Source organism: Amphiura filiformis, chromosome 3 (assembly GCF_039555335.1).
Source record: "Amphiura filiformis chromosome 3, Afil_fr2py, whole genome shotgun sequence".
Lineage (NCBI taxonomy): Eukaryota > Metazoa > Echinodermata > Ophiuroidea > Amphilepidida > Amphiuridae > Amphiura > Amphiura filiformis.
Genome location: NC_092630.1, coordinates 76,628,316 through 76,642,092, shown reverse-complemented (window position 1 = coordinate 76,642,092; position 13,777 = coordinate 76,628,316). Strand labels below are relative to the sequence as shown.

The window sequence follows — 13,777 nt, the reverse complement described above, 5'->3', positions numbered from 1 at the left end:
TTGATTGCCTTTTGTCTTAGTTTTGGCAAATTATTATCGTATCAGTGAACTACCTTGATGGATTGTTCGATCGATGGTTTTGCACGTATCTAAAACTTAAATGTAAAACAAATAATGCAGTGTGGTTTGTAAGTCAACTCAAATTGTCAGGTAAACAAGTACTCAAATTAATGATCATCAATTAACACTAACGTTACGAGACCATACAAAACCATAGAGCACAAAGCAAGCCCAAACACCCCACGTGATCATTGCGCAATCATACTAACGTACATATACACATGAAATCGCTGACCGAACAGCGTTAACACTCATGGCTTGCTATGCCCGGTCTTGTCCTCCTCACCCAACCCAAAGGGTCGGTGGTTCAAAACCGCACTGGTGAAAACAACTATTCTCTTCATATTCTTTCCTCATTCTTTCCTCATTCTTTCCTTCCTCTCAGGCAAAACCAGAACGGAAGTTATGGTTAACATCTGAGGGATGAGATTGCTGATCAGCAATTTTCACCAGCGCTTAATCGTATAATGTGGTGATAGACAGTTTCATGTTAAACCGGTTGCTATTTCCGTCCAAAACGGCTATTGTTTGCTAAAATAAAACGATAAGAATTTGACATTACATATTTTCTACAAACAATTCAAATATAATGAACTTGTATATTTTAAATTACTGTCTATAATATTATACACCATTTACAATTTTATACAAAAATATCACTATGATGAATATGAAATGCTGATTAATATAATATATTACTATCTTAGCATTTTATACAAAAAAATCACTGTCTGCATTTAAGCTGCAAACAACACATACTTTGGCTGATATGATCGTACACAAAGTAACTTTTTAACGTTGTTGCTCAAATCATTCTTTGTCGAACCGTTTTATGAAGCTGTTTATTGAGCTCTAGATCACTTAGAGAATAATTATGCCTACTCCTGATCCCAGATAAATACAGAGGGAATTATGTTGATTTATATAATATTATCCTGTTTGCTAAATGAAACGTAGCCCAATGTTTTTACTTAGTCATGTTAGCTGTAACTGACAATAAAAGTCACGTTTTTATTTTTGGGGATATTTTTGGAAAAGGGGGCAAAACATGGAATCTTGCTTGTTATGTTACATATTAGGCTATTCCAGAAAATAAGTGCACACCCCCTATAGAGGAATAACTTTTCAATCATAGTAATGTTGGGATTTCCAAGACCACTTTCTGCTTTCAGGAATTTTAGATGCCAATTTCACTTGAAAAAGCCTGGAAATCCAATTAAATGAAGGAAAAGTAACGGAAATGTCCAAAATGAGCTCTCAAATTGTGGATTTCTGATTTTGAGCTACTTTTCTACTGGATATTTTTATAAATGCACACCCCCTATAGATGAGTTCGGATTTCAGGACTTTTTGTCTAGTCGTGATTTTTGGAAATCCGAACTCCTCTATAGGGGTGTGCATTTATTTTCTGGTATAGGCCATTATAGCAGTCACAAAATTCAACGACTTGCCACAAGCTAAAGCATTAAGAATCTTGGGCATAGGTTAGATTGTGCTCTTAAAACGCAGGCCTACAAATGCATGTTATTTTTAATAATTGGTTATAAAATAAATAGAAAAGTGATATTATACTTCGTATAAAGTCTTAAGGCTTGATTGTCACATCATATAACAATCACCATTAAAATGCATGTTTTTGACCATTATCATGATTATTTCAAAACGTTTTGCCAAATATTAAAATGATTAAAAGTATTAAAATAGATGCCAATTAGTTCCAAATAAAAGATTGCAATTGAGCTATGTTTTACTTGGTAGACTTCTCCGTAGTCCACTTGTTAATGTATAGACGAATCCAATTTTACGTCGAGCACTGTGCCCGTCGAGTACATCCCACCTGAAATGTGAAATGATGCGGCTTTGCTGAGAAATTTAAACTGCATTCCATCACCCGTGTTACACGTAGACAAAAGAATGATAAAAGTTTACAAAACAATACAATATAACATCGATTTTAAGCGCTTTTAATCCACCCAATTGGGTAATCACAACACCAGTTTGGTGCAGAGGGAACCACAGTAATGGCCGAATGAATTTCTGACCATCACTTGGCTAGTTCGTCTATACATGAACCCCGATTTATATAATTACTTTGTGTACAATAATTGATAGATCCACACCCGATCTTTGTTTGCTAGCTCCACAAGTGATATTTGCACTGTACTTTTATTGCGACTTATTTTATAAACCTTTTTACTACTTTTAATACTTAACTTGTGATAAAAATAATATGATAATGTGGAGTGTAACTGAATGTGTTTGTTATGATTAATATCATAATTATTTTGTGGGCAAAGTCTATTTACTTGGCAAAACAGGATATTGTTGTTGGTTCCGAAAAATAACTTAATACTGTATTTTTCTGGAATCAAGTGTACTTGGTGGAAGATGCAGTTGTGAAGACAATTAGTACAGCATTGTACTCGTAAGTCATAGTCAATGATCTATGTTACTAGTAAGGAAAGCGAATGATAATATTTGTGATGCTTTATCTCTCCACGAAATAACACAATTACTTGTTAAAGAGCATTTCAGAAAAGGCACTCGCCTGTCTTTGTAGCAACATTGTTGTTACAATACATGCAACAATAATAACTACATCGATATCTATGTAAGTTGCCACATAGACATACGATATTTTAAACAATTTTAAGCCAAACTTAATCTTACAAATCAACCAAAAAGTATATTGGTCTCATTATGACACAAGGGTCACTTTTTATGCAAACAATACGCAAGTATACATAATTAATATTGTAATAATAACACAAACATTATCTTGAACAATCAAACAACGTTTAACATCTAAATGTGACATACTAAAGTCAACAGTATTCGTAATAGTATTCTTACATTATTGAGGGTTATACTATCAATAATCAATATATTATCTTTTTCCAGGGGCATTTGTTTATACCTCCTATACCATAATGGCATGGTAGGTTGTCCAGTTTAAAGCCTTCCCAGTTCTGAATACATGGACTCTTTGGTTTAAAAGTGATTGTGTATTAAGTGACAATTATTGTGTATCAGAATTTGTTAATAGTCAAACTATTTTGGAGTAAAAGAGTTCTAAACATTACAGTTTAAATCAAGAAGTTTGAAACTGGCCAATGTTGAAGACGTAGCAGGGTACATGTAAGTAAATAGTAACACGCGACAGGGATCATATTTAGCTGTTGCTGGCTTGCGCTTATTCAGACACGGGATGCCTATCAGCCTATGTGCTTGAATAAGCAACTCTACATCATGTTTACACGCCATCCTCTTCTGTTTAAAATATACGGGTAGTCGTAATCCCGGGGGTACTCAGTACAAATGACCATACGGGGACGTGCCGCAAACATGGGTAGCATTTTCAGCCTTCTGGTATATCAATGACCCCTTTTTCAAAGCCTATTTTGGTATATGAATGGGTCCTTTTTCAAAATTTTCTCAATTTTTTTTCGGAAAACAGCCCAATTTCTCCTTAATCTAGCCAAAATATTCAAAATTTTCCCAACATTTTGGGAAAATTTGTAAAAACTAAGACAATTTTGGGTAAATTCGGCCGAAAATTTTGACTTTTGGTATATCAATGGGTCCAAATTTCTTGAAAAATTGGTATATTTATGGGTCTACTTCCAAAATCTCAGCGGCACGTCCCTACCAAAACCAAACTTGAGTACCCCCCCCCCGGGGTCGTAATATCATGATGATTCAGTACATCTCGCGACAACCCTGTAAAGTATTTGAATTCAGTTCGTCCATACAAATGACAATGTCGACAGATTCAGAGAGAATAGATGACAACTTTATTACTTTGGACAAGTAGGGCAACGTCGTGCTTTGATTGGTCCAATCCATACTGGTTGTATCATAGACCATCTAATGGTCTATGGTTGCGTCTAATCATGCTAATGCTTTGTCTTGATGACCATCAATAGCACACCCTTCTTTTCATTTTGTATGTTTTTAAGTAGCCGGAAGGAATTCAATTTGGAATGACCTCATCTCTATTCCCGATGAAATTTGCATTCGCTCAAATGTTTCTTTCATTTCGTATTACATTTATTTTGTTTACTATTTGGTTTGGTCTTCAAAACAGTTAGGTTAATAATATGCGCAAGTCGAAGCCCAGTAAGCCTAGCATAGGCTATATAAAGGGTAGCATCTTTGTCTCTATGAAAGTGTCCAAAACACCACATACAGAATCTCACACTGCACAACCAACACATTCCACACATGGGCAGTTAGTATACAACTTCGTCAATGGCTCCACTGTGAACTCATGAAGATCATGACTCCCGATCTCGTTGTATTCTGAAAATAGGATACAAAATATAAAGGTAAATATTAATTGAAATGGCAATCATGTTGATGGACAGATCTCTAGTTCGATTCAACAACCGGTTTTACTTTATTGTATTATCGGTATTATCATGTGAATTGCCACAAGGAGGCCTCATGTTAGAACTAGGCATTGGAATAAAACTGCTTTTTTTGATGACAAAGACAACCAAAATGAAACATGTAATGGAATCTATGTTTCCGTAAAAGGTTTTCATAGTATAATTCTAAGTTTCAGCAATCCAGTATGTTGCCTTTCTCAATGGTGTTTGCCACTCGATCCTTTGTTGGATGGTATTGGTATTGGATCGGAAGAGAGCCGTAGTAATTAACGGTGACGAAGGGGCTTTCCAACTGAGTCACGTTTATGAACTATTGATCCAGATGGCGTCATTCCATCCAACAAAGGATCGATTGGCATACACCATTGAGAAAGGCAACAGACTGGATTGCAGAAACTGTATGGAAAACGCGAGTTTTTTCTTGGAATTATACTATGAAAACTTTGAAATCTGATTATTGTATTTCTGATGAATCTCATCAATAAGATGGCATAATATTTTCAGATAAAATATGATGATTGATGTTGCAGATACTGAAAAAAATATTGTAAGCAAATCATTTGATATCAGAGTTTAAACGGTTTGACGGTAGCCTAATCAGAAAATTGTTATTGTAATGATGGGTGACGGAATTTGTTTGGACGGTTGACGGTAATTGCCAGCACCAGTATAGATCGGTACGCAATAATAACTTTACGAGTATATGAAAGGCAAGCTGCAATGATAGTTCAAGATAGTGATTGAGTAATGAAAAGCATTCCTACTCATGACAGTTCAATTTGGAAATTTAGTACATGTGTGCACTGAGTATAATTGACCCGTCCAGAGTCCCAAACTCGTTTTACTCCACTCCTTATATGTGTTGCTAATACGAAGTAAGTTACTTACCAATGAAGCTGGCTTCTGATTGTCATTCTGCAAGTACCTGGGTGTATTATCTGAAGATTGACGTCTCTACATGATGCTATACTGAAGAAACATTCATTAAGATACGTCGTCCAATCTGAGCCACATACTGGATCATAACGTGTAGGACAATCAAGTATGCAAGGATCTGGAGAAGTGAGAAATAAAACTTCACGATCTAGAGCAAAAATATAGCAAAAGATAATGTCACATTTTCTTATCTGCCTTCTGCGAAATAAAAACCATATCCTATCTTCCCATAGTGCACTTTTTTCAGGAGGAATTACTATATAATACATGCAAACATGCTAAAAGTGAGTTCGTCGCTTGCAATGACTGCAAAATAATATCGCAATTCGGCACTGTTTTGTTTTTGTTTTTTTTTGTTTTTGCATGCATGGAAAAGCGCATGATGGGAAGATTAGAAAATGGCGTATCACATGCCAGGCTGCAAGCTGCAGGCAAATATTCTAGCGTGCAGAATAATGCAATATTATCTTTTTCACCCAAAATAAGTTCGATTGACGAAAGCTAAAACCCCCATTAATTGAAAATCGGTTTATCATATTCTAGCTTCAAATCATTCATAATTGAAGTCGAAATTAAACTATCCAAGACCATGACCAAGAACAAGACCAGGCTATGCTAAACCAAGACCGTAACCATGCTAGAAGTTATAGGTCATAAATAATTTAAAATCAATTTAATTGAGCTAAATAAATAATGTAATCATGAATCGATGAATTTGCAAGTGGATATATGTTCATCTTTTCATTAATTCCTTAATCCTTACTGAACAGAATAAAACGGTGAAATGTTGAGCTGCCAATATGATAAGAAAGATGCAATATTGCTGATCTGGAGCTGGTCTTAGTCCGGGAATTTTGGATCTGGAGGGCTAAGAACGAGACCATATAAGACCAGCAGGTTCGGTCTAAGACCAGCAGGTTCGAGACCGAAACTGACTCCAAGACCAAAACCATGCGAAATCGGCCTCAAGAACTACACCTATACACTAAGATTTTTTTCAACAACGTAAATCAAATTACTAGATTCATCAACATAGACAAAGTTGCAATTCGTTGATAATCTATTCTCATAGTGATAACAGTGTAAAAGGTCGTGTTAAAAGTTGTAAATGGAGCAAAGTGTATCTGAAATCGTTGTTGGCATGTTCACACGGATGTGAATATTTATTAAGTTTTCTAACAAAAACATTATATAATATTCAATTCTAGGCCTGGACAATACCAACAGCTATTTGTAATATAGATTTTCGTTTCTATATTAAACTATTTATCTTTTTATGCTTTTTTGTGGTAATTTTTATTATATAAACTGTACATTTCGGTGCAAATTGAGGGCGGTATTTACATATATTTTTAATTTAAATTAGCCAAATAATATGCCTTATTCCTTACATTTCATGAAATAAATTTTTTTGAACATTTCCTTGCCACCTGTACATCTTTTATCTGATGTTCTAATACCATTATTCAAGTGTCTACCCCTGGTAAAGATGCAAACAAGATTTAAGGTAAATAGCGCCATCATTGTTCATCTTTTCTTTAAAATGACTCAGTTTTACATGCCATCAAACAACTGTGTCCACAAGAATTGATTTACTCGATTCATTTGAAAGTTGTGAAATGTGATTCTAAATAAAATATTGTTTCTGATCTTCTTTCTTCAATTGATTATTTCGTGTAGTAAACACAAACGAACATTCTTACAAATTGCATGAGAAAATAGATATAGTAAATTATAGGAACAAAGAATTGTTGTCATTGATGCCATACCATGCAATGATCATTAGAGGGCTGGAAGAATGAAACGTACACACCAATGTAATCCTCAAGATATCCATCTTCAAAAGTACTCAATTACGCAATTGTAAATAATTACTCAACAGAGGTTAAATTTTTGGAAGCATAGCCAAGTTGAAGTCGAATAATAATCGTGACCTTGTATTAGTGAACTACGTTTACTGATTGTGTTGCTTATTTTGAAAGAGAACATCAAAAATGTACGCTTTTTAAACTTTTCTTTTATGTGCTTTTGAATACTATTGATTTCACAAAAACGTTTTGGCATCAAATATTCAAGAACTTGGCGTATAAACAGGCTCATCAAGGTGATCACCATAATCACAAAGCCGTAGTAAGATGGGCATTGATACCACGAGAATAACACTAGTACCTTTAGTTACGGAGCAACATTCGCACCATAGCTAAAGTTCGTTGTAAAAGAGTACGTTCCGTCTTCAAGTCCCCTACTATAATCAAAACTTTACATTAATCGTGTTGACGTATGAATACTAACCTGGTGTTGTGGGGACAAGGCACTCTCCTATATATGCTACTGTTAGTGTTGGGTCGTGTAATTCGCAGGCAGCACTTTTTAGAAGACAGAGAGATTTGTAAGTTTTGCCATTAGTACCACACACAGGATCTATCAATAGTGGACATCTATTAGGACAATCTGAAAAATAAATAAAAGTATACCAAATTTGAGGTTAGCGTGTGACATAACACAATGCGATGTACTGATAATCTCCCAATTTTTGTTATTGTGAACTGTTTTTGTAAGGGGGTGGAAGAAGTAGAAATTTACACCTCCATGGCATAGATGGCAACGGAGGAGGGGAGGAGTTTGCGTATAACTAAACATGTAAAGTTGAAAGAGACTGGCTGTTAAGGTTTAAATGAATTTGGTGCGATTCGAAAGGTTGCAGCGTCATTTACTGTGTATACATTCAGATCTGAATCAAAACAACTCTAGCGCCATCTATTAAGTCTTGTATAGAAGATAATGTGTTTACTTCAATTTTTCATAAACCAACATTTTGTTTGGACACGATAGTTTACCTTTAAACTTCGCCAGCTAGATCGGAAGCTTAAAACAATAACAGTATATATGTGTTGTGACTGTACTTTTGTAAGTTTGCCGGCATGTCTTTGAGCCTAAATATTGATTATTGATATTTTAGTGGAAAATTTATGAAAAACGTTGTTGACATGAATTAATGAGTGGAGCAATCGTCACTGCAGCACAATGATCGAATAATTTCAAGATAATATAAAATATATTTAATTTGGAATGTAAATTATATTCCAATAGTATTGTTGGAATTTGACGTTGCATTTCGGAGATGTTGATCATGTTGACTTTTGAAGTAAGGTAATATTGCGAAATTCACACTATACTTTGTTTGTTTGTCCACTCTGAAGTACAAAGTACCGACGCGGACGCACACAATGTACCGACTTTGAAGGCACGCATACTTGCAGCAGAGACGCAGCACTACGCACTGTTAGCGCGCTGTATACGCGCGCGTTATCACTTTGTACTTCAGAGTGGACAAGCTGTAAAACGGTAATTTCTGTACATTATTTTCAAAATTTGGACAAATATTACAATTTGACTGTTATTGCCAATAATTTTTTATTTTAGGATCAGCTATGTTTCATTTTGCAAAACATGATATTTTTTTTAATCCTAAATATTTAGTTCTGTATTTTTCTGGAGTTGGGAGTAGTTGGGATACGCCCCATGCCATTTTTGTGCTAATTGTGAAAAGCGAACTGTTATCTTAAAAAATATTCAATTTCTTAACAGATTTAGATTATACTGTGGTTCACCTCAAGTTCGGTAAAGTTTGACGAAACAATGAGGCTCATAACATCGTATATTGATATACTGGCTTGCACGCACTTGTACGTTGTCCCATCGCACTTGGGCGCATAGCAGCACTTATTAACGCTAGTTTTGCGTAATACGTGACTGGGGCGAGCTTATGTGAATGACGGAAACGTAAATTGGGACTTTTGTCTACCCGCGCAGTAACAAAAACCGAATACTTTTCACCAAACAAACTTTAGTTAACGCAGGTGCGAACTTGGTGAACCAAAGGAGGCTTATTTGCCCAGGCTTATTTGCTATTCTCATAAGTCAAAAATTCTTATTAAAATATATTGCCAGCAAAACAAATTCACGAAAATTGGAAACAATCGGTGAACAATGATACAGCCTGAAATAATGTTTATAGTGGTTGCATGTCAGATATTAAGAGCTGTCAAAATTGACAGTCAAGGCACAAGCAGCAAGTGACGGTTGTTCTTTCAATGTTATGGATCAGGATATCCGACAGCTTCTCTCAGCTTTCCTTTCAACTAACTAATAGTTTAGGTGACCTCAATTAACCATGAACATAGAAGTTGTACTGTTCATAAGTCGGTATACTGCATAGCGCCATCTATTTTATGAGTTTTACACTAAACTAAAGAGATACCACAGATTTAGAGAAGGAGAAACCGGACTCCATATGCCGCCATGTACAATAGCGCCGTCACACAGTGTCATCGCCCCGATATCTTCATGGCAGATATCGCCATGGTAGGTTGAGTCCACAGCCACGCATGGCCGTTTTGTTCCGACCTTTGAGACGCATAATGAGCCGAACGACATCCGACTAAGGCTACTGACAAATAGCCTGGTAATTGACCTCTCTGTGTGTGAGTGAGTTTGTATACGCCATGTCTGAGGTCAATGGTCATATGCTTTTAGACTGCTTGCACGAGTGAGAGGAGCTAGCCTATACGATGTGCTATAGTTCGGCACATATAAAATCAGAATTTTATAAGTTTTTGAGTTCAAGACGCAAGCTTCTTTGTCAAGACGCAAGCTAACGACTATCATATCCGTTCAATACACATATTCAAGTGCAAGGAACCAAATCTGGCTTCTTCAGATTAATTAAATTACGGGAGATATTCATCATTTTCTACCCCGTTATCCAAAGATGTGGGTGTGCGTCAGCTATGGGGAGAAAATTGGCGGGTATTCGGGTCCTTACAGAAAAGAATTTTGCGTCTCATCTGAAATGTCTTGGTATCGTGTGCAGTTGCATCAAGTGCGTCTCCATCCATGTCGCGCTTGCATGACAACGTTTGCCTCGAACGCATTCCGAGGGAAACCGAATATCCCAATTTTTGCCTGTATCAAGATGGTGGTCGAGTCCTGGTTCTCTTTCTCTAATTCTGTGAGAGACACAGACCAATCAGTAACATGGTAAGTCCCGGCATCACACGTTAATGAGGGTCAATCGTTCCATGAAGTGTGAGAGATGAAACGCGCAGACACACAACGCTCTACACGTGAAGGCAAGCAACAGGGGTGTATTTGTTACACAAGGACGATTGGCCCTCATGAATATGCGATAATGATCAGCATACATAGCACTGGGACTTAGCCTGTAGGTGAGTGGTCTGTATCTCTTTAGTTTTTGGTTTTATGGTATAATCGGGACCATAAGCTCTAAGTAAAATAGATCATCTGCGATTCGAATAAATCGTGATCATTCTATTATTTTGGTTAGATATTTAGTAACATTGCTGTCTTTGAATCTGAAAATTCAAAGCTTAGAAATGGAGTGAACCCACGTCTTTTAACACATACTCACAGGTACTAACTTTCAGAAATTTACGGTAAATTTGGATAGTCGTGATAGAGCGCGCATGTTTAGATAGCTACCACATGTGATTCCATGCAGGATAAGCATTCTGAAGGTTCTGAAACACAGTTTGGAATGATGCTTCGCTTTACCTATATAATAGAATATAGAAGTGATCATACATACTTCCCGAGATTATGTTGCATGTAGTCACTAACTAGTGTGATGTGTATCATGCATGGCATCTGGCAGTTAAATGCTATCAAAAGGCTATCCAATTTATGGGACCTTTCCCCTCAGCAGGATAGGAATATTCCTGCTCCCAACTTCTATTGCCATACTTTCCTTCCAGATCATGCAGTTTCTCAAAACCACTGGCGTTTACTCCGTTCCCTACAAGCACGACAAGCATGAAAATGGAGTATTTCCACTTCAAGCTGGTTTATATGGTTTAATTAAGAGGGTTCCTGAGCTGGACAGCCCTATCATAACACGAATGTGATATTGTAACTTCATGAGTAAATCATCAGACTCAATGATTTGACATTTTTATCACGTATTATTTTATACTTGACCTGATGAATGCGCTGGAATTGCACTCTATAATATAGTCATACTCAATTTACATGATATTATGTGTAATAAGGATGAACGCGATAAGCAAACCCACAGGAGTTTCACCTAGTTTTCGACTCATTCTCTTCCAGGTCATTTTAGCAATGACGCGTTTGTAACCATGGTTGCTTTATGATTAATTCTTTTAAGATTTAATCTAGATGATACCAGATGATACTTTTATTCACATTTGACAGAGTCTTGTAAAACAACCCTATGCACCTTCCAATGTCAATCAAACTTAACCAAGGTGTTTTGACATATGATGATCCTTATGTTTGCCAGCTCAGGTCATGTTGGAGGCGCCTGTGAGGTGTTCAGCGACCATTTTGATCATAGTCATATAGTTTCATTCCATTACATAATTCATATCTTCTATATCCAATAGGACCCTGTTAAGTGATCATATAGTCCGTATATCTCAAGTCAGTAGAGTAAAATTAAATTTTGAGATTTTCTCTAAACTGTTAATTTTGGATTCTTTGCATCATTCCCTTTCTGAAAATGTATACTTTCATATACTTATCTCCATTACATTTAGCATTATTTAGAGATACAATAAAACATAATATCAAAATTACTGACTCGAGGAAGGTATGACAGGCTATAGTAGGAAAGGACAAATAACGCAGTGACGTAATAGCATGTTTGAATGAAATTTGAGATGTTACAGAAGAAGACGTTGACGGTGAAATGTTTTATATATTTCTCCTAATAACATGTCATACATTTACACTGTAAATTGTTTAGATCGGCAAATATTACAATTATTTAAAAGATGTATGGGACAATGTTGATTTCAATTTAAATAAAGCTGGAAAAAGTGCAATTCTGGGCATTTAATAAAGATAGTTAGGTTGCTGAATTTTAGATAGGACTACCCTTGAGGAAGGTGCCGTTAGAAATCAAAGATTGTCCGTTGATATCAAAGGCATTTCAACTCTGAGTAATGCTAATGTCTGCAACGCTGTTTTTGACCAACTCAAGTGACTCATAATACCGGCCGTATAACATAATGAAAATGGTTGCTTTAAAATGAAAATGGTTGCTTTAAATGCGGATAAACCTTTCCAATCGAAGTTGATCGTGAATAGGCAGTTCACGCATACTTTAAGATAACAAAGGGTGTCAATGGCTATATCATTTACAACTTCCACTAATCCAAGTGAGCCAATATGGTGCCTTGTGGCACACCATCAATATTAGTTGTTGACATTTTCTAATCGCACACGATTTTTATAACAACATGCTTTCCATATGTGGCGTGTTTTCGAAGTCTGAAGTAATGGGGAATTTGGTATTGACTACATTCATATGAAGTCATGATAGAATTCACCCTGCAAATGGAAAAGATCTTGTCCATCTTTCTGCCCGTTTCGTTTTTGGCCTCATTAAAATCACAAACATACACATGCACTTAGACGTTTAAGAAGATTGCATCTTAGACGTCGACGTGTAAGGTTGGGCGTATTATCTTAGGCGTCTTAAGAAGGTATCTGCCATCCATATTCTTGAACCAAGATCGCGTTCACAGATTCCTGTTATGCATCCAATCTGTCTCTTGATGAACTTGCACACTGTTCGTACTGTCGATAATTGATTGCCTTGGAAAGGTTCCAAAATAGAGCGTACATGGTCATCATGGGCAAGTACACATCTTACAGGCCCTTCAGGTATTTGGCAATCATATTTGAGGTTAGTCGCTCATGAACCATGTTTTAACGTTGGGTAGTGAAGACGTTCTATTCACCTAAGGGAACTCTAATGTGCTCAAAATAAACTCAGCATTTCCAGGACAAGACAAGTAGATATATAGTACATTTTCATTTAGTACATTTTTTGATATTGCATTTTATGATAATATTTTAATCAGAAGTCACTTAAAAATTACTCTTACAGTTTGGAGAACCTACCAGGATTTTCAGGTGGTGGGGGCGGGACATCTCTACATACGCCTTCATGAATAACTTGAAGCATTGGATCGTTGATATAACAAGCGTACTTTCGTAATTCGCATTCATTATAGTAAGATATTCCATCTGTCCCACACACAGGAGAATACATTGTACCAGGACAAAAATCACAATCTGCGAAGGAAAGAAAATAATATAGGAAAAAAAGTCAAGTGTATGCGTAAGAGGTGTAAAAACTGTGCAAACATACTTGACCGTTTTACAACCAGGCATGGTAGTAGTAATGTATTTTCCTTTCTTGATTGCCCCTTTCAAGGTCAGTAATGACGACTTCGGTGCAAATGAATGAGGATTTAATGGTTTCTTTGAATAATGGAGCGGTTTGCATATTTGTGATTGCGATCACGCAAAATCAGTCGGAACTAAGTTTTTTTTTATAA

The 13,777-nt window shown here is 36.2% G+C and overlaps 1 protein-coding gene across 2 annotated transcripts in view; it reads right to left on the bottom strand.

The window, feature by feature from the left end:
* Positions 1-3,745: 3,745 nt before the first annotated feature.
* LOC140149160 (serine protease inhibitor dipetalogastin-like) overlaps positions 3,746-13,777 on the bottom strand; it is a 41,607-nt gene continuing 31,575 nt past the window's right edge. The window contains exons 7-10 of one of the 2 annotated variants that reach the window (XM_072171352.1): positions 13,338-13,511; positions 7,680-7,838; positions 5,340-5,535; positions 3,746-4,362 (exon numbers count right to left, since the gene is read on the bottom strand). In XM_072171352.1, the coding sequence (XP_072027453.1) occupies position 4,362; positions 5,340-5,535; positions 7,680-7,838; positions 13,338-13,511 (530 nt within the window). In that variant the 3' untranslated portion in view covers positions 3,746-4,361. The remainder of the gene's footprint in view (positions 4,363-5,339; positions 5,536-7,679; positions 7,839-13,337; positions 13,512-13,777) is intronic. The other variant, XM_072171353.1, reaches the window with a different exon arrangement.